Below are 22,325 nucleotides of genomic sequence, written 5' to 3' on the forward strand. Positions count from 1 at the left end.
GATTTATAACTTATTTTCTGCAGTTAAAGCTAGAACCTGATATCGGGTTGTAGCTCTTCTCTAAAGAATCCGGCATATAAAGCTTTATGTTCTTAAGTATGTAGAATGAGTATGTACAAGGCTTTATGGAAAGTATGGGAAAATGGAAACATTTCGTGCAGATGTTTATACACCCTTCAAGTTCAGTATTTATCAGCAGCAAATAATTCACTTTCTCTCATTCATTTAAAAAACTTCAATCCAAGCAGATGTACCTTCTTTCTTGTTTCCCAATGTCGATAAACTTTTGCCATTAACAACTGCTTGCAATGAGTTAGAAGGCTAGCTGCATTCTCTTGTGGCTGCCACCTATCCTGAAATTCACTGTTGAGGTCCAGTTGTTTTGCGATCGATACCAGTATTTAACCAGAAATCCCACTGTGTTATTTAGATAATATGTATCTTCTAAGCAATATGAGATTTGTATTCTTTTCAGCATTATGATATATGCCATCCTTATGTTGTTATCGCATTTTATCTTTCAGTGCCCTCGTTGTTTTTTTAGATTTGCCTGTTTTTTCTTGTCGCGACCCAAAAGTTTATAAAGATTTAACTCATCTATCTTGCATTACATTACAGGTTTATTTGCAAGATCACAACCTGTTCGAGGAAGCTTTGCCATACATTTCCCAACTTGACGATGATGAATACTCTGTCCAGATTTAATACCATTTTTGTTACAAGTTCTACATGCTGTGAAGAGTTGAATACCTAAACCAGTATCAATGTAGACGAGTTTTATTGCATATTTTCACGGTATGTAAGGGGCGAATGCAAAACTGTACAGTAAGGTAAGCTTTTCTGCTCTATTTTTGTCAATCTGCGAATAAGGAAGACCGAATCAGAGAAAAACAGGGTATAATATTTAATACTTTATAAAAATGGCAATAATTATCCAATCTAAAAAGTCTAACATGAAAAAGAAAACAAATCGATGAATACGCCATTTTCACATCGAAGAAACCTGTACAACTATTGTCAAGAAGCTTCCCCACAAGCAATACATGAATAGGAATTAAAACTGAAATTGTCTTGCTTCTATAAGCAGTTAAGCATGTATTTAAATATTTGAGATGCCTTGAACCTGAGTCTTTAGTTAGCGGCTCATCTTAATGTGTGATATTTTTCATATATTTACGGATGCTTTCATCATAATTGAAAATTTCACCCAGGAATTCTGTTGCTCAAGTAGGTAGCAAGTAACTGACTGGGCTCTTTTCCTGTGCATCTCTGTTTGGGCTTTCTATCCAAGGAGACAAAAGACAGACTGAGATTTTAGATTCCATCACTGCTCTGATGGCAATCTAGGTAGACGACTGTCTATAATCTTTAGTGTCCAGAACCTGCTTACCACACATGGCACATATACCTAAAAATTTAAATATAGCATTTAGCATACTAGTTAGACTTGACCATATGAATTTGCTACTTAAGTCATAGTTATGCAGCTGTTATGGGCAGTGGTAGAAAAAGTTTACATTCCTGCAAAGCGATTTAATCAAAACTCAAATTCTTCTTTCTAATGTTTTTTGTCTTTTAGCATATTGTTTTTAAAGAGCTGATAAGCTACTTCAGCCTTCTTCGGCCTACAGTTATCAGTTATTAAGAGTTTTTACAATTTGCCAAGTTTCTATTTTTCGATTGTTCAAATATTCAGAAAGCAAAAACATTTGTATTATTAGTTTCTTACTCGGCAGCAAGCTTTTATAACCAATAAAAACTTCTAATTGGTTCTGAATTATTTCTAAACCGTTACGTAAGCAAGCCAGTCCATAAAAGGAAATCAGGATAATTTTAGATTTATAAGAAACAACTACTTTTGATATGCAACAAAAAGAGGCTCCTGCTTTTGGCGTCTTGGGTCAAGCTCCTTTCTTTCTCATCTTCGTTACAGTTACAAAAGAGACGTCCTAAATTAATCTTTCACTTTACCTTTTTGTATTGCAATATACTTAAGCTGCACTGTTCTGATAGTCTCAATAAGATATTTGCATCTAGTGTGACCCACAATTGAAAAAGACAAATAACTGGTCTTGAATATCGTCCTTTCTCTCATTTCGCACTCGTTTCCTATTTCCCGTGACCATTTCTTTCTTGCATTCCTATTCAACTTAGGCTGTTCATTTTTCCAAACATGTTTTCTAGTTTCTTTAAAGCAATTAATTGTTTGCGCCAAAAATAATTGTAGAATAACTTCTTGTAATAAAGTACCGCAAAAATGGCATAATTTGCGGAAGAAATTTTCAAGAATGAAAACCTTCCCTTAAACTATGCGGCATTAATTTTTGCGATTGACAGCTTTCCTCTAGACTTGTGATTTAAAGATTCTGACATTGCCCTCTTCCAATTCCTGTTTTGAACTGATCAGCCAGAGAAGATACACAGTTTTCGTAGTGATTTTAAGGGGGCGAGGAATTTCTAAGTGTTAATTTACTTTAACCTCCATTTATCTTCCCTTTTCTTCTTTAGTTCCTTTTCTTTCCTTCAAATCATCCTTCCTTTTTCATTTTCCTCTCTCAATCTCTCTCCCTTCACTTTCTGCTTTTTTTCTTTCCTTCCTCTTTTCTTTCCCTTTTTTCTAAGGTTCCCAGCATCACGCGCTTTCCCCACCTCTGATGATCGTGAGTAGTTAAACAGTTATTAAATACCACAAAGGCTTGATATTCATTAATTAAAAATCCTGGATGGAAGACTCTCGTTCGCTGTGTCATATAAAAAGGTCTGACAGAATATTAACTAGAAGGTTTTCTTTTTGTATCTTTTATACGGCTTTCTGTGATTAATTTACTATAAATTTTCAGCGAAAAATTGCAGAAAACCTGATAAAAGAGAAATTTTACTTCATTAAAAATCTAGAAATCGCCAAAGACCTTTTGACCTAGAAAATAGATACTATGGTAATAAGTGAAGGCATAAAGACACTTACCTTTTTTATATGCACATCCTGTGTTTTATTGTACATGAAAGAAAAATAAATAGATAAATTACTATCATCAACGAGGATCCTTTAATAAAAATTAAAATAAATTAGAAAACTGTCACAATGTGGCAAAGATACAGCTTTGTCTTACCACCCGCAAATTCAAATTTGAAATGATTACATTTACTTATCTAATTGCAGCAAAAATGATTGATTCTTCAAAAATGATTGATTTGTATGTAATAATATTGGTGCCATCTAAAGATCCTTCGTGGAAAATCAATCAAGTCATTTTCTAGGCCACTGGGAATTACTTTTAAAAGGGAAAATGGATATCCCCGAACTCTAGTTTATAAAAACCAGGCCTTAACTTTATTCTTCTTATGGCTGTAGATCACTTCTAGGATCATGAGAAATACGAATCCATTTGTTCTTGCTTCTTAGACTGCCAACACTGGCTAATACAGTTGCAAATTGAAACAGTCAAATATTTGAACAGGTGGCAACGAGCTGCACGTATGCTAAACAGGGTAATTGGTGAGCAAATACACCAGGAACTGCAAATATAAAGCTTATTTTGACAATCATCAGCCTCTTTTTGACAATCATCAGCAGATGAAATAAGCCAAATCTACTGTTCCTTTTTCCCATCGTTAGCTAGAGTATTCGACGTTTATTTGTGCGTGGAGCTTCTGCTTATAAGAACATGAAAAACTAGACCCTACGTCATTATTGCGAAACTTACAAGTGATTTCGCCCTCTTCCCACTTCCCAGTAACAACAACAAGAAATGCTTGCTTTTTCAGTAATCGTACCAAATTTTGGTATATGGTCTGTTTCTACCCTACCGATCCTGTTTCAACTTAAAGCAAGAGTGATTTTTATTACTTACATGATATCGCATCCTACATGATATTAGGAGAAATGCAGTTTTAGTGTTCAATGAAGCAACTTTCATGATGGAAGAAGCCAGCCAGATCTGGTATCACGGAATGAAATTTCAACACGGATGTAAAAGAGTGGGCCCTCTTTATATCCTTAGGAACTTTTGCTGGCAACAGCTTCATTCCGAGTCCCATGTACCAGCCCGAATGACTATCCTATCTAAGAAAATGTATTTCTTGCTTGAAATTTCTTGGCAGCCTCTTTCAATCAAGCTTACAATAGGAAGCAAAACATGACACTGAAAACCTAATAAAATCGTATTTTTTTTCCTGCTTTGAACTGCATTTCATAACAGAGCGAAATATTTTGGTGAGTTTGCACTTTAGCGATTAATTTCATATTTTGGAGATAATTTTTGCGATTAACATTCATATTTAGACCAAGTAGCGTAAATTATAGCCATCGAAATTTGTTATAAGCAACAACTTAACAGTTATTGGTATATTCCCACTAAATAAACGAAACAGGTTTCTTGAGCAACCTGTACAAGAGCCTTAGTTCTGGCCACATATAAATCTGCTCCGACTTTTAGCTCAAACGAACAAAAGTCAGAGGGGTTCAAGCCCACTTATTGGTTAAAAACGTTTGAACTTCGAATGGCATTTAAAATTTGATATTGCCCAAAGCCTCAAATCGGTATCAAACATGTTAGCTACAAGGTGAAGCTATGGGCCTAAACTCGAAAGATTACAGGCCACTGATTGGACCATAGAAATAAATATGTAAAGAGGACTATAATTAACCTTGGCAATAATGTGATCCAGCTTGATGCACGCTTTGTTTGCATATCTTGCATTTATTAAACTGGTCGTACGGGTTGAATCTAGAATAAAACGAGAAAAATATCAAATATAACCAAAGCCCAAAAGCCTGTAACGTGGGTACCTCCCCCTTGTGAGCAGATTACTGGGATAAGGAATAAGCCATGGAAAGTCTTGGAATTAACCTCGGAAAAGAGTGATATTGACCTCGATCTCAAAATGAATGTGATGGTACAAAATCCATTAAAAAATAAGTGCACTCCTAAGTGAATGATAATAGATAACCATTCGCGGAAATTAGAGGTTGAAGTTTTGCGGAGAATGCCCTATAAAACAAAAACGCGCTTAAAGTGGCGACAGTTGACCTAGGACAACTGGCTTTAACAAGCATACACATTATTTTGATCCACAATTCAGATTAAATTCTTGCATTAATCATTTAAAAATCTACAGGTAGTGTAATTCGTTTAAAGCTAACATTGAATATTCATTTTGCAAAGCTACGCTATTCAACGCAGGAAACAGCTTTTTTTCAAAATGGATCGCTGTTAAACGGCAAACAATAGTTCCGTGGCTTTAGAGGGCGCAAGAAAGAACGCGGAAATAAAAGAACAATAGCACCAGTCAACAAGTGGATGATTTCGTAGAAGGAACGATGGCAGGTAATGATGACTGTACAAAGAGCTTTGCCATAACTTAGAACCGGAGCGGCGATGAGACGATGACCACTCAAAGGGAATCAAGCAAGCAATACGACACGCCGCAGGTAGATTTCAGATATTTCTATGTTGGCAATACGATTTACAAATATCTATAAAATGTTATATAAACTGAAATAATTTTCCTTTCACGTGACAACGACCTGAATTCTTAGCGAAGGTCATGTTATCATATGGGTATACCAGTATGGCCTTCTTTTTGCCTTTGCTTTTCCCGATGAATATTTGGACCTTTGTGGGCAGTGTTTGGCTTCCTCTTGGTTAACAGTAAAGTATAAAGATCTTACTTTTTTACATCATGCCAAAATATTTTCTACTCCTTTGTTTCAAATTTGGTCACTGCGAAAATCAAAACAGAAGCAAACTTGTGCCGAAGACTGCCACGTGCGATTAACGAATTTGGCTTGTTTCTAGCATTGAACAGGAGGGACAAGAGATTGCTGGCATGGATAGAATCTGCTGTACTTTCAGCGTGTTCGACTTTTTCACCAACATCAAGAAGCACGTGGAAATTAAGCCAGAGACCCCGCCCAGTGGAAATGTAAAGGTTAGTTTGGATTCAAGTACGTAGTCGCACCTTGTTAATGGTAGTTCTATGTAGCATTTAATGGACATTTTGTGCACAGTGACAAAGGAGTTACAGTTCAGCTCGATCAACAATGCTCAGCTAAAATATTGATGGGTTTTTCTTCGTATCCTTAGAATGATTAAAGGAAGAACTTACTTAATATGTTAGCTCTGATCCCAACATCAAGTTAAATTGTTGTGTAAACAAAATTTTAAAAAAAACCAGCAAAAATTGAAAAATGAAAGAATAGCAACAGAATAACAGAAAGCGATAAACAAAGTAGCATCGAAACAACAGTTAAACAAACTTACTATAATGAAGCCAGTTCAACACAATCGATATCAGTTTAAATTAAGAACAAAATAAGAAACATGTGACGATGAAATTATGCGAAGAAATAAGAAACGCCAGGCTGAAATTGGAGCCAAGTGTGCTTAAATAAAAGCATGCAGCAAAAAAGGCAAACATTACACTGAGCACGCATGTGAGAGAGGGCTGCTGTATCAAAAACTTATTTGTTTGATCAATGCTTTAGTATTATATAGCTTCCAGCATAAATAACCAAGCTTCTCTTTTCACTGCAAATTGGGTCATGGCGATTTGAACCAATCCAAAAACACTAATGCACTCTCCATTGGCCTCTCAAATCAACAGTGCGGTCAACATGACCTTGTTTTGTAAGATATAATTCAAGACCATTATTCAGGTGAACGACAGAGCTGTGTAATCATTAATCAAAGGATTGGCTAGAAATTTTCGAAAGCTGCCCAACAGCAGAACCTTCATATCATGGTACTATGAAATTTTCATGCCCCAAGAAAGGTGAAAAGATCATCTTTCCTATGAAACGCTTTTTCTATAAAAATTGGTTATGTCAGATTCTGCTTAAAAACAGATTATCTCTTATTCATTAAAATTACTTGGTGAGAATGATGGTGAGAGTCGGTCTTGAGAATTTACCATCCTCTCCCCCCCTCCCCATCTCCGCTCTGATGATCTCTGCTATAAAATACACCTGTACAAACTTCGAACTGGGGTAGGGGATAGATATTGGACTTTATATGCATGCTCCCCGGCACGTAGATGGTAGTTTTTCTCCAACAATCTCCTCGTAAATTCACCCCTATGAAGCCCCTACCAGGCTCTTCCAAGCTAAAAAGTGCAACGCTTTATTATTCGTTTAATATCAGGTTTTATAGGCTTAAACCATAGAAATATTAACAGTTTTGCCGACTGTATTGTGGGTTTTAGCCACTAGTAAGAGGGGGGAGTCACACTAGCGAAGGAGGTTATTCAATGATCGAGAGATCCATATCACATGGTGTACCTCAAGGGTGTGTTTTAGGCCCCTTGCTTTTTTTCTTTACATTAATGACTTGCCAAATGCAACAAAAGTTTCAAGTCCACATCTTTTTGCTGACGACACAAGTCTCTTTTATTCTCACGGTAACATATCCATACTTGAAGAAAATATAAACACTGAGCTAGAGAAGATATCTCAGTGGTTTATTGCAAATTAGCTGTCGCTTAACACATGTAAATCAAACTAGCTAATATTTTCCCCAAAAAATAAGAAATCAAATAAGAAAATAAAAATAAAAATTAAAAATACTGAAATAGACGAAGCTCAAGTTGTGAAATACCTCGGGGTGCTAATAGACAACAAATTTTCTTGGAAGGCAAAGGTACAACAAGTTAATTTGCAAATCTCTAAAGGTATTGGCATCATTGCTCGACTTAGGCATTATGTTCCTAGAAAAAGACTCGCCAATATTTACAATTTATTTATAAAACCACACATTAATTATGCTCTTATAAATTGGGGAGGTACCTTTGAAAGTACCCTAGACCCTCTTAAAAAAAGTCTTAAGCGTGCTGTGAGGTTAATTGTTTTGAAACAAAAGACTGCCCACAGCGATTCTTTGTTTCGTCAACTAAATCTTCATAATTTAGAAGAATACTAAAAAATAGAATCAGCAAAATTCATGTTTGATATCATTTAGAAAAAGGCCAACACAACTCTTTCAGATCTTTTCACATCAGTTGCATCTGTGCATAATATCCGGACTAGACAAGCAACAACTGGCAATCTATCACAGCCAGCAGTAAGAACAAATCCTAAAGCAATGCCCATAATAAATCAAAGAGTTAAACTCTGGAATAATATTCCCTTGGAAATAAAACAATCCAAAAAAAACATAACTTTCTGAAAGCCTTGAAAAAAGGATTCCGGACTAATTTTGTCACCTTGAAACTAATTTTATAAGTGATTTATGCGGGGAAAACTGTCGGTTCTCAATTTATAAGCATTTAGATTTGATATTGGGTCTTTTCTTTTATTATTTTTGTTTTTTCTTTCGCTTAGTTTAGTTCTTAATTCTTTTCTTTTTATTAATTTGTATTTGTTTACCTCAACCTTTATCCAAAAATTTTTGTCTCAATGTTGAAATTTTTTTCTAACTCAATGTAACTTTATGCATGCAATATAATAGGGCAAATAACTCGATAGCTCATCTGAGTTCTTTTCATTTGCCCTAAGCTTTATCAATTATAAGCATGTTCAATCATGTAGCCTGTAATTGAATTGAATTGAAAAGAGAGAAACGTTGAGAGTTTGGTTTATCAACTTTGTTGGCATGAGTAGGGCGCCAGCTTAAGTCGGTACCAAAGTCACCGTTCTGTCATGTTTTTATCCTATTTCAATTTTGCTGGCTCCTCTTCGGCTGTGATTTCCAGTGAAATCCATGATTTGGCTTGGGCTCAGCCATCATTGGGATATGCCACTTGTTTCGCAAATCTCGTCACCATTTCATAAAAAATTTATACAACACAATTCTGTCATACCACATCTTCATGAGTTTGAATAAGGAATACAAAAATCAATTACACTACCATTCCACATACATAAAGACTGTTCTAATTGACATAATTTAAACCTTGGGAAAACATCTCCCACTCAGGTTTTAATATTTTAACCAGCCTATCATAAGGACAAGCGAAAACACAACATTAAAAGCTCATTTAACCAAATTAAAATACAGTGGTTTTTCTAAGAAGAGAAATCAACCTTACAGTCAATTGGCATGCCACACTAGACACTTTTGGTAGGTTTACTTCGTTCCCAGTTTCAAAACATGAACGCAAACCATTTTGTGAGTTTATTGTGTGGAAACTACTGACACTAGCCTTAGAATAGCATTAGCTTACAATAGCTATGGAGGTGAATGAAAATCGTTATCTTGCAAGATTATTTTACTATTCATTTGCCACATTTCAGCCAGTTACTTTTATGATCAGATGTAACGATGCCAGTTCTACATTTTGAAAACTATCGAATGCATTTAAATTCATCAGTTACATTGTTTTTTAATTTTCATATGAAACAAAGTGCGCCAGTGTATGTCTTTGGTGCTTTTGAGAGTTCTCCAAGCAAAACTGGTTAGTCTTCTCTTATAGCAGCTTCGTATAGAGCCACAGCAAGTTTAACCTAGATATCCTCATTCTGGTGCCGCCATTATCCACGTTGGAGAGACCACGTTAGAGAGACCACGTTAGAGAGACCATGTTGAGATTTTTCACCCCGTCCCCCAGCTCAATGTTTGTATCTCTGTTATTAAGGACGTACAGCCAAAATTTGAATGGTTTAGGGGGGTACTGGCTGAATTTTAGATGCCTGGTAGATGCCAAGTAGATGCCAAGTAGATGCCTGGTAGATGCCTACTGCCGGGCACGTGTTTAGGGGTTTGTCACAACAGTTCTATCTTAACAATTTTTTTGCGGTACAGAATTTGAAAATGGCTTTGAAAAAAGCAAACATTTTACAACATACTTAAAGCTTTTTCGTCTGACACTCCTCAGAGCATAAAACGTCAGAATAGGTTCCGAAAAAACACGTTTGAAAAATATATACCCAGTTGTGGATCGAAATAGGCCAATCAGAAAAACGCAAGCACAAGACCGGTATAGTTGACCAATCAGTGCCGCGAGCCTAAAGAAAAATTACCAATGGAGTCCAAGAGAGAAAACGAACTCCTTTTGTCTACACAATGGCGGCTTTTTCGTTTTTATGTAGATTGACTCCAAAACTGCTAGATGGAAGGACGACCGGGCTCTGCCAATTATCCGAAACATGTCGTCATTATAGAGTTTTGCACAATCTGGGTTGTCTAAAAGATGTTGACCAATGGCAGAATCACTTGTTTTAACAGTGTTTCTAGACCTACAAGATCGAGGAGGCTGTTCTCTTTGAGGGGCAGTTTTGTTTCGTATGTTGGAAGGAACATGCTGTTTTATCCTATCCCCCAATCTTTGGGTTGTGCGCCCTACGTAGCCAGAATCACACTGGCACGTAAATTCATAAATGACGGAACTTTTTGGTTTGGTAGGGACGCAATCCTTTTGAATGGATGGAAGGGCTCTCCTAGTGCTGTAAACAATCCGAGGATTGACAGCAAAGAAACAATTGGTTATGGCTTGCCTAATTTGACTCTCGAATCGCAAGGAAGTGTTACCAATCCATGGTAGTTTCAAATAAACTGGGCACTTTTGCGGACCAAACTTTTTTCTTTAGGCTCGCGGCACTGATTGGTCAACTATACCGGTCTTGTGCTTGCGTTTTTCTGATTGGCCTATTTCGATCCACAACTGGGTATATATTTTTCAAACGTGTTTTTTCGGAACCTATTCTGACGTTTTATGCTCTGAGGAGTGTCAGACGAAAAAGCTTTAAGTATGTTGTAAAATGTTTGCTTTTTTCAAAGCCATTTTCAAGTTCTATCTTAGATTGTTGATGGACATATACTCATATTACATAAACAATGAATAATACCTCCCGAGTCATGCCAAAAGCAAATTCTGCTTCACAACATATTTCTTTTACATTTCCAAAACTCTGATCACTTAATGTCAGAATTATAATAACTGACTTATAAGGACAATCAGTCAGAATTCCTTGTGACTAGACAGACCTTGAAACAACCTGTCGAATGAAGACTCAGCAGAACTGATAATGTATTTATTGAGCTGCAATGCCTGCCAAAAGTCTTGGAACACTGACATCAATTTCCAAGGTCAAAACCAATCATCCCCCTCTCCCCCACGGAACAATGTTGGTTTACTATCAAACGGATTAGGATTTTAGGAAGCACTTTCTTTTGCGCTTCTTTTATGATATTTCGCTAAATCATCAACATTGTTTGAGGGGGAAGGGGGCGGAAGTAGCAATTTTTTTTCATGAAAGGAATGAAAGATATCAAATGCAGCGTAAATTGGTGGGTGTTCCAAGTACTTTTGGCAGGCATTGTGCCTCCATTTCAGCTGCTCATAGCAACAATCAAAGCGCATTATAAATAACCTCTTACTGATGCTCTAAAGAGAGCATTCAAAATTCATTTAAACAAACATTTTGCATGAGAAATAAGAATTGCGCAGCCACCTACCTTCCTTTCTTTGAAAGAAGCTTGTTGGAGCCGAGCTTTGTGCCACCTGATGCTACAAAGAATAGAAAAGCTGATAAGCGTTCAGATATTGACGGTAAAATTATCAGAACCTGGAAAACAGGTTCGTAAGAATTATTCATAGGGCACACTTAATCTCTTGCATTGAATTGCGCTTGGTTACAGGTCCATATGCAAAGATATAGATTTGAGACAGCGTCTAGCATTAGAAAAACTTCAAACATTACGAAATAGGCTGCAGGATAATGTCACTGAATCAACATTATGTTGATCAAAAATGAAAATGTTATTTGATAATTGATCCTGATTGTAATTAAGGAAAACGTGAATCTAGACGTTGTCAAAAGTAATTAATTTTAGGTCCACAACGATGGTACGCTCCAGTGTTTGGTAAGAACATTGCCAATATACCTATAAGTGAATACTACGAGTGGCTATCTGAACCCAATAAATTTGAAAATAGACAAAACTACTAAATTTACAAGTATAAATTATTTATCGTTTTTCTACTTTGTACAAGTGGGTTTGAAAAAACAGATGGCTGCATGTCACTGGGTTCATCATGAATAATTCGATTTATTTCATTTTGACCAGATACATATCATAGAAAACCAAGCATTTACAGCGGATGTTTTTTCACGTCCTATGAAATACTTTCGTTTCAGAAAAAGATACAATTTAGAAGCATCAATTAATTCATAGTTTTCAACTGATATCATATTTTCTATCAACTTCGATTTGGTATGATTGATTTTATTCGAATGCACGTCCTTTGAAAAATGACATCACGAAAACGTGTATGGAGAGAGGCAACTTTTTATCATTCTTCAAACATTGAGAATCAGCATTTTTCTTATACCATGGTGAGATGTATTGTCCACACCACAGCTCAAAAACAAACGTATTTACTCTTTTTTGGCGTTTAAAACAAGCAACATATTCGAAGCGGCAGCAATCCATTCACAAGCCAAGCCCTATATGCAGTGCTTTCTAATGACAATTCACTTCTCGCAGTTGGGAATTCAAAACGTACTATTGATGAATTGGGAACAGGGATACCAGTCGTGTAATGTAATGACGAAAGCGCGTGGGAGAAAGGAAAAAGGGGAAAAACACATCTCTGCTGTCTGCCTCGATATTTTCGTAAAACAACAAGCTGATAAGCAAGATCCCCTGGTCCTAAGCAAGATAGCCTGGAAGCAAACAAACTTCTTTGAAATCTTAACAAGGAGTGGGTCATTGAATAAACATTTCAACTTATCAGGAAGTAATTTACAAAAACTGCATGCCCCTATCACAATTGCTTTGATTGTGTCTGTGAAGGATTATTGCCTTGAAATTATAATGCAGTAATCACTAAAGCGCAGTCACTTTAAAATTTTTTGAAAAAACGTCATGCTTGCGCTGTAAGCATTTTAATTATTATAAGTATTTGGTTTGCCAAAATCAGCACATACGGGGATTCTTGCCGATACATAGCTGTTCTAAATCAGTACAAAGCATTGATCATGTGGCTCTGTCACCAAGACAAAGCGTTTATTTCATTTCTAGTCGGACCTGTTGTGTCATCAACAATATTATCATGCATGCCATAATGAATTATTACACTGAGATTAGATTCAATGTAGTTGAGATTGAATCGACATCGTGGTCGTTGTGCTAGCACAAAACAAAGCTGTAGTGATCTATGCTCGCCTTGACTGAAAATGAAAGCAGGTTGTATTTCAAGAAAGCTATGCATTGGATATCGTCCATTCTTTTCTTTAAAATGATCATTAATTTCGGTTCATGTATATCAGTAATACATAAAAGACAAAGTCGGGTTTTTGTTGACGTGGAAAAGTGGCGAAAATCTGCTGAAGCAAGCAAACTGCGTCAAAATAAAGCCAAACAGGTAAAATACAATTTCTTGTTCATTAAAAAGTTACTTCCCCACAGTTCATAAAGTAATTCTAAAAACCTCTTTAAGACATATTTGCATCCCTTCTGTGGTCCTAGGGAAAAGCTTCCCTCAATAAAAATATGAAGCTTTGTTTTTTTTTCATCACTGTTGCTCGTTTCTTGTAGTTATATCACTGTGGAAATTTTCCGCTTAATATTCTTCTGCACAATTTTGGTACCTTTAATCTGATAACAATTATCATCAAAATTTTATAAACCCATTTCATCATACTGTATATTCACCAATTACAATTACAAGTCCCGTTTATAATACACAATACATCAAGGGGATTATATTGTAACTGGGCTTTGAAATCATTCACTTCTAAAAGACTTAATCTGTAACAACACTCTCTGGCATGTCAAAAAAGTCTACTGGACTGACAGAACGTATTGCTAGGAGAAAATTGTCCACGAAAAACCAGACCCAGCTGCTTGTTATGCCAGACATTGAGGTCTCATCAAAGTCTGGAAGGAGCATTTCTACTGGAGAGTATATTACATTAAAGAAAGGTTTTAGGACTTGTAGACATGCTTAGAGCATACCATCTCTGTATGATACCAATGCTTCACTGGTTTTAAAGGAAGGTCTTTAAATGGACGAGGGGAATAACAAAAAGCTAATATTTAAAGCAATATCAAAGACATCAGTAGAAAAAACCAGCTGCTTTCCTTAACCCTGCTAAAAATTAAAAATAGACCATATCTGCTTGTTAATTCTCTCGATATAATTGACAAGAGAATTTGGAAATGTGTTATAAGAAAATTGACATATATCAATGAGCCAAAAATTTCAACATGCATCTATTCTGGCTCTGTATTACATGTGTAATCTTTATTGTTAAATTGGAAAAAAAGCAGTTTAAAAAAATCATTGATCTCAATGCTGATCTTAAGAAACCAATGACTTCAAATTCTGTTTTTTGCTTTTTTAACAAAATAGTGCATAAATTCAGCTATTTCTTTCAAAACAGTAGAAAATCACAAATTACCCTTTTTTGTATCAAGTTGGAATTGTTGTTTGTTTTAAGTTTTTCACATATGTTTCAATGCGCTGGTGTAAAGCTGGATAATGCGTAGGTAACTCTATAGAGCCATTTTAACAGTTAATCATACTTTTATAATAGAACCAAACTTGGCAAATTGTCCATTTAGTAGCCTTCTGGAATTGGCAACTCCGAGTTTATCCTCCAGAAAACCCATGTATGCCAGGGAAAACACCAAACCAAATTTGATTTGTTTTTAAATATTTTTGTTCCATTAGTCAACTCCTTTTTATACTGTATCATTTTCATAAAAAGGAGTTATAATGCTGAAAATTTTTAGAACTTTTACCTTGAGCATTTAAAGAGCCTATGAAATGAAATTTGACAAGGGGGCAATTTTCTGTTGGGTTCTTTATCCTATCTTTTTCAGCGTATCAAACTGCCCTGTTTTGCAAAATTTAGTGCTGTAGTACTAAAGTTCGATTGAGATGCAATCAAACCGTCTTTATAGGTCTGGAGCAAAGAGGGCAATTTTCAGTTATATTCTATATCCTATCTTTTGTACCATTTCAAACTGTCCCATGTTGTAAATTTTCGTTCTATTATACCTACTTTCAGGAGAGATATTGTAATAATGCCGTTAGGGGCTTGGGGGGAAGAACCTCTGTCTAAAAATAGCTTAAGGGGGCAATTTTCAGTTGGGTTGGGTTCCATATCCTATCTTTTTCAGCGTATCAAACTACGCCTTTTTGCAAAATTTCATGCTGGTTTCACAATTTGCAGAATTGTTTGACTAACAGCCCTGACTAAGTGGTATGGTGTATTCACTGTGAAGACGGAACCTTCTGCAAACCTTGTGACGTCACTGATTCTTATGCTTTGTCACTCGCACTCATTGTTTTTAAAACCCCAAAAACAAACTTTTCCATGCAAATTTTCAAGTTAATTTTCGTTTTGTATTGCAACAACATGTAGAAGTTTCAATTTCATACAAAAAAACTATATGTGAAATTTGATTTCATAGGCACTTTAAGTAAAAATAAACAATTTGGAGCAAAATGTTGCTCATTCTAATTGAATATAAAGCAATTCATTTATATATTGGGAAATAAACATTGATATCTTACAATAACACAAAAAGATAATTGAAAGGCTACATGAGTATTTCAGTGATTGTGTGAAAATCCACTTCAGCTTAACAGGAAGTTGAACAAAATCCACAGCACAAAATTGTAGCAAAAGGTTATTCATGAAAATGCAACAGAACTTGAGAGACTTGAAGTAGCCATGAGTAAAATTAAATTAACCAAGAATAAAAAATATAAGATTTATTAATACCTGCAGTATTCCTAGCACCAGATTTCCAAGGGTCTGGAGTGGCAATTTTTCCCAACTTTTTCTGACCTAGAAAATGCATTTAGCTGTGATATTGAATAGTACACTGTTAACAACCTCTTGGCAGACAGACACAATAAAACTTTCTTAAGTTCATGGTTTATGATTGTTTCTTGATTTGGTATGTTGAATTTTGATAGAAAAATACTTTTATTATCAGAAAAAAGATTAATTCTTGAAAAAGTCTGATCATGATAACATGTGTTAATCAAGGCAAGGTGAAGGGTCCTTAAGACATTTCCATGCGGGACACCACATATGAATTTTCTGGACTCTTGGTGGATCGATTTATTTGGACTTGGTGGGTTCTGTTTGAAAGATAAGATTTGAAACATTAGCTAGGGAAATTCCACTTCAAATACCAATGTGTTTTAAATAATTTAACTCTCAAATTATGTTTATACATTTTGTATTTTCTATACATGAAAAATAGTATTTTCATTAAAAAAAGTATTCTTGTAGATGTGGTCTTAAAAAGAACAGGATACAGAATCTAGTCGTCAAAAGATTAGTGGTATAAACTCTTGTATAAATCTTATAGACCAAAATATTTTGGTCAATTGAGAAGCTTGTCTATATGGGCAATATCCTCTTACGTTTTCAGGCACTCATTAAATCACTCTCCAAAACCAATTTTTAGGCGTGTTTTAGGCACATGTGCTCAATAGAGCTCTTTTTGGGGCAAGGCCTGCTTATGCCATAATTTTTCTAGTAAAATTCCATGATTTACAGAATCAAAGGCCTTTGCTAGATTTTTTAGCTAATTGAAAACATTGAGAATACCTTATGAGGAAGTTCTTTTTTTGGAAACCAAATTTGTGCAGACATTTATTTTTGTTTGAGCAGAAATTTTACCAGACTATTATGTCTCAGTTTTATGAAATTATATTCAAGTTTAATAATGGTGGTATTTGACTGTAGTAAGAAATGTCTAGCCTAAATTTGGTTTTATGAATTTAGGCACATCTTGGCAAAATTAAGACAACATATGTAATGGCCTGGACTGAGAGTGAAGATTTGTGAATGTATGGATTCATTAACTTGTCAGTAAGAGTGTTTGATCTAGAAAAGTTTTTGGAAACCTGTTCAATGAGAGAAAATTTTCTGCTGGATAACTATTGCATTGAACAGTTCTGCAACAAACACAAAGTTCTTGAACTAAGTACCTATCTAGAATTCTCAGTCTTGTTTTGATTTGTAGTTGAAATCTACAAGGACACTTCAACAATTACTGTAATAACCCTAGAGAGGATGTATGTCTAGCTTACTTTGTGGGGTTTAACTTGAATCATCTTTTGGTTTTTCAATGTTTTTATGAATATGTGATGGTTAAGTAGCTTCTTTGCTTAGTAGCTTCTTTGAAAGAAAGTAAAAAGTATTCAACGTCAAAGATATTGCAAAGCTATGATCATAAACCTCCTTGCTTGAGCTCCATAGATACATAATGCGTGCATGATTCTGCTTTTCGGTGGAAAAATTTCTGAAACTCTGAAAATGTTTGCCAATTCGGGTAGGTTCCAATACTTTTCGCAGCTCGGTACTGGAATGTGGAGATAACTAAATTAATTAGGATTTTTTATATATAATATAAGCTCCTGCTGATTTTGAATCATAAATGGTTCGGTTTTTATTTCGCCAGGCTTCGCGGGAAGGATTAAAATAAATAAGTCTAAATCGCTGTTCATCTTGTGTGTTTTTATACTTCTTCCAGGAAATTACTGGCATTGTGTTCTTATTCATTCCAAAAAACGGCGGAAAACGGGCCTAGAAGCAACTTTTAACACGAAGCAATCAATTCTTAAAACAACGAAAAGTGTTAATAACACAGCTCTGTTGGGCTATTTTTAGCATAACTGTAAGCTTACTCACATTTATCGCAAACCATTCTATAACAGGAGAGCTTTCTTGTCCTGTATTCTTGTTTTTTTTTCTGTTTGTGTTTTTCTGTTATCCTTTTTCGACGAAGAACTTTCTGAGAACCTCAAGTACTTCATGTGTGCTTCCCTAATCGTTGTTGTTGTTCGCAGCACAGGTCACAGACCAGGTCTTCTGGATGTTCTTGAATCACCTTTCAAAATGTGCCAATTTTTCTCCTTGTTTCTAGCTGCCCTTAATCAAAACATTATCAATAGAATAGAATATGATCACAAAGATACTTTTTCAGTTAATTTTAAAGATCTTGAATAGTCATGATAAAGAGTTTTTATTTGGATATGAGGCTTAAACCTGTCAAAGAATGCGATTAATTAGCGGCAACGTGGCTCAATTTTTCCACTCAGGTATAGATGTTTCTGAGCACGGTGACGCAAGGAGTAAGCTTTCGTCAAAACAAAAATATTTTGGACAAAGGTTTGGGCCTAATCTTTAATCATTCTCTCACTTTATGTTCCTCTCGGGGTTTAAGATGTGCATTTAAATGTGTGAACCTTTTCTGAGGACTACAAACGTGTTAAGTATCTTTCATCTTCATGCAGCCAATACTCTCCTTATCCAAATCAAATGAATACTTTTCCAAACTGTAATACTCTCTAGGATGAGATGAAGGAGCGAAGAAAACATAGAACCTCGAGGTTTTTTCAGTGCCAGGTTAGTACCTGATTCTGTTTTCTGTCAAAGGCAAGGTTGAAATTGAGGTTAAGCCAAATGTACAGTTATATTTGAAAGATACTGCAAATATAAGCAAATTGATTTGTTGATAATTTGCCAAGATTTGACCGATTTGATAATTTGACCAATTTAGATCCCGGAATTTTATCATGCGCGGTTTGGCACACTCGCAGGGGAGTAAATTTGAATATTTGAGCTATAATTAGGGTGAAACTATCCATCAAAACAGGTTTTAGCATTGACATTCGTAAAAAGTGCTTTCGACTCAATCAGAAACGGGAAAATCGATCTTGGGGTCCATTACACTTAAAGTTTACCTTTACCTGAAGTTTACGTGTAGTTTACGTGTGAGCATGCAATTTCTTTGATTTTGCTAATAGTTCAAATTATTTCCTTTCTAAATACCGTACATTAAAGCAAACTTTTACCAATCTGCCAAATCATACTTTTGTATCTATCTTCGCTTATATTTGCGAAAGACACAGAATCGAACAATTCAAATGCGGGTTCGAATTGCACTACACAAACTCTAGTTGTTATATCAATTGGTACTTTTGAGCAACTATTATTGTTTGTTGCTCGTCATTAAAGCCAAACAACACTGCTATTCCACAAGGAACTGCTTTCCTGATATTTGGAATAACTTCAATAGTTGTTCTTTCCCTATCAAATGCATGTACCATGCTTCAGAATTCAATTTCTCAAAATTTATGGCTTTACATCCTGTCTGGAAACCAGCAATATAACAGTAAACTCTCTACCTGATAAATTTACTTGTTTCTTCTTCTACCGGTGGCGTACACTTCATCAGTAGTCGGTTATTTTTACCGCCTTTCTTTGCGTCTCAGCAACCTACTTTTCATTTGAAAGCTACTTTTATTTGAAATTCTTTACAAATGGATAAAACGGTGAGACCGATCCATACAAAAGTTACATTGGCACTAACACCTGTCTACGGAACACCCAGAGGTGCTTGTAGTCAGTGGCGGTTTTAAGGGGGTCCAGGGGGGGGGCATGCACTTATGGTAGGCAAAAGGGGTCCCACACCTAAGAAAAAAGATAGAACTTGTAAAGAACAAGGGCCCCGCATATGTTTTTGGCCCCGGGCCCCGCAGTCCCTAAAACCGCTGCTGCTTGTAGTATTGAACCAGGGATTGTTTAATATAGGATTGGAAAATAGGGGAATTGTCGCCCAAGAGCGAAATATATGGGTCCAAGTGCTTTTGGTCAACTCGAGGGTGCTGATTTTGAAAATCGATGTTATCCGGGGATTTTTGAGGGCCATCAGCTTCTTTTTCATATTTGAAGTCTCGCTTTTGCGTATATGAAGATATTTAATGAAAAAATAGTTTGTTAATGAAACGTTTGTTAATGAAAAGTTTGTTTTAGTTAGTTAATGAAAAAATTGGAAGTCTTAAAGTTAACTAAACATATTTCTTGCGCATAAATGCGCAAAATTGAATTATGGTCTGTTAAGGGGAGGGGGGGCCAAAAGCCTCGTTTTTGCTATAAAATTGCGTAATCCAGCAAAAAACTTGACTGAGTTCCAGGCCAAGGCTAGGGTTTTTTCAGATAATGTATTGATAATTGTTCCTAAGACAACATTGTTATTCATATTTATGAATTGTGGTACCAGGGGGAGGGGTAGGTGCTATCCACTCACTAAATCTAGATTCTAGATTTCTTTCTGACAGAAAACAGTGTCTCTGTGAAAATTTTTGCAACCTCCTCCTTTTCTCAATACCCTTTTGTTTGTCTTGGATGTCACAGCAAAGTTTGTCCCTTTTGTTTTGCTCACAATTTGTTGTTTTGCCTCCGTAGACACCAGCATATTCATCAAAATATGGTGTTCCGTCTGTGCATAGGTCTCCCGTGCCATTTAAGACTGCAATTTAAAACCAAGCTAGTTAATGATCCTGAAAATTAACGATATTTCCTTGTTCTATCTCAAACGCTTAATAATCTGCTAGAATGCTGCGATGGTCGTGAGTATAAGACATTTGCAGTCGCCATTTCGAATTCAATGTTTTGCAGTTCCACAATAGAACAGAAACAATAGGTAGCCAATAAACTATTGGCTATTGTACAGCTCTTTTACAAATATGGTATCATTTCCGAGTTCCAGATACTGTTTTGACTGAGTTCTATCCGTGTTCCAAACAAAAATTTCATTGTTTCAATTCATTCACTTCCGAGGCACAAAACGTTTATTTCCGAGCTCTAGGATTGACTGCTGTTGTCCTCCACAGCGTCTGAAAAATAGTTTCAAAATCACGAAAGAGAAGAAGGAAGGAAAAGGGCGAACGAATTACATCAAACTGGCAATTTCAAGATTTTGAAGATACCGCGATAAAACTCAAATTTTAATGTTTCACCTCTTTAGTTTAAGTATTACTTATTTCTGGCAGCACTTTTTTTTAGCTATATGTTGGAAAACTGACTGAGTTCTGTGCACCAAGGAACTCACTCTGGATCCACCTCTCTAAATAGACATCTAAATGGCTTAATACATCTTCAGTTGGGACTAGTTCTTGAATTATCGTCCGAAGTAACCACGCAGCCCTTTTAATTAATAACTGATAAAAAGCACTAATGAACAAACAACCGGATCATCTAAACATCGTTTCTAAGTTCCTCAAGATTGTCTTCTGAGTCAATGCACAAGACACTGACGAACGAATCCTCATTCATCCCAACTATGATCTATCTACTAGGAAGCCCAACTGGAGCATCAAACCGCCAGCTTGTCTTTAAATCATAGCGATGTAGTTTGCACGAAGAATATGAAGCTTTATTTTTTCTTCACATGGCGGCAGAAGACTGAAATTTATGATCTCTTAATATCTTTCAAACTTCTTCACAAACAATATATGTCGGAGAAGATTTACTCAAGACCTTCTTTGATTTCTATAAAATACACTACCAAGTATAGCTGGAAACATAGTTATAGCAAGAAAAAGCGTGCATGCCAAGTAATGCTTTCTTTTTCTAGAACTCATGATACCATGTCTATGAGAATCTATGAGAATCTTCGTTCCACCCAATTCATGGGACAAGAACATTGTTAGAATTACTTGCCCAGTTTTTAAGAACTTCAACATGATCCTCTGTAACTTTTGTACACTGAAAATTGTGTGAAATGATCATTGTCTTGCTAAAAAGTTGACTACGATCTTTAATCATTGCAAGCTGCAAAGAATTAATTAATATTTCTTTGCTTTCTTTGTACAAAGTTCATTATCAATTAGTATTATATCTCAGTAAAAATGGTATAAAAAGTTCACATAGAAGTCAGAGGACTTTGAAACGATTAAACTATTCATTTCGTATGATTTAAGGCATCTAATTTTAAATAAATGATAAGACTTTGTCTCTGGTCTTATTTCAGTTCTGATGTCGTTATGCTATGTTCAAATATAGGAAAAAGTTAAATGCGTATTAAATTTTCGTTGAAAAATCTAAATTTTTTCGCCCGTTACATTTATGAGGCAAATACCTGACGATTATAGAGGAGTTCTGACAGAAGTTTTCAAATCTGAAGGGGTTACAGTTTTTTTTTACAAATGCTGCAATAAACGATAATCTTAGATAAAAATGGATATTATTGGTTCGGGGTTCCAAATCAAGCAAGACAGATATCATCAAGTGCAGTCATCGTCGAAATCATGAAGTGCAGTCTTTCGTTAGACGTATGGATGCAATTACGTATAGGATTGTTTACAAAATGGAGATGGAAAGATCTGGCCCACTGCCCAGGGATCGTCAGCCTTCGAATTATCATTCTTGGGGAGGGGCATCAAGCGTACATTTTAAGTATGGGATTATAATACTGTTATCCATTTTGCAATATTTCAAGAATAATTTAAGGTGCAAATATCTCATTTCCCGTAGAATCATAGATATATGCGGTCAGCACACTGCTTCGCACTGTTTAGGGTTTCCATGGTAATATAATTAAATATCAACCTCTCTTCCCTCAATGACCTTG

At 35.6% G+C, this 22,325-nt stretch overlaps 3 protein-coding genes across 5 annotated transcripts in view; 2 read left to right on the forward strand and 1 right to left on the reverse strand.

Moving 5' to 3' along the window:
* The window catches only part of LOC135692414 (kinetochore-associated protein 1), an 86,419-nt gene extending 85,660 nt beyond the window's left edge, over positions 1 to 759 (forward strand). For both annotated transcript variants that reach the window (XM_065210526.2, XM_065210536.2), the window contains exon 71: positions 619 to 759. In XM_065210526.2, coding sequence (XP_065066598.2) covers positions 619 to 705 — 87 coding nt within the window. In that variant the 3' untranslated portion in view covers positions 706 to 759. The remainder of the gene's footprint in view (positions 1 to 618) is intronic.
* Positions 760 to 898: 139 nt separating this feature from the next.
* On the reverse strand, positions 899 to 18,017 carry LOC135692475 (cysteine-rich PDZ-binding protein). Its single transcript, XM_065210609.2, has 6 exons — positions 17,600 to 18,017; positions 15,674 to 15,739; positions 11,391 to 11,442; positions 4,648 to 4,727; positions 2,966 to 2,983; positions 899 to 1,408 (listed from the first exon to the last, which is right to left on the reverse strand). The coding sequence occupies exons 1-6, from the start codon at positions 17,613 to 17,615 to the stop codon at positions 1,344 to 1,346; spliced, it is 297 nt and encodes a 98-aa protein (XP_065066681.2). The 5' UTR covers positions 17,616 to 18,017; the 3' UTR covers positions 899 to 1,343.
* LOC135692454 (uncharacterized) overlaps positions 5,292 to 22,325 on the forward strand; it is a 39,740-nt gene continuing 22,706 nt past the window's right edge. Inside the window, exons 1-2 of one of the 2 annotated variants that reach the window (XM_065210588.2) lie at positions 5,292 to 5,431; positions 5,799 to 5,931. In XM_065210588.2, the coding sequence (XP_065066660.2) occupies positions 5,830 to 5,931 (102 nt within the window). In that variant the 5' untranslated portion in view covers positions 5,292 to 5,431; positions 5,799 to 5,829. Of the gene's footprint in view, positions 5,432 to 5,798; positions 5,932 to 11,280; positions 13,303 to 22,325 lie in introns of those variants that run through there. The other variant, XM_065210581.2, reaches the window with a different exon arrangement.

Source organism: Rhopilema esculentum, chromosome 10 (genome assembly GCF_057945365.1).
Source record: "Rhopilema esculentum isolate cy_ngs chromosome 10, ASM5794536v1, whole genome shotgun sequence".
NCBI lineage: Eukaryota > Metazoa > Cnidaria > Scyphozoa > Rhizostomeae > Rhizostomatidae > Rhopilema > Rhopilema esculentum.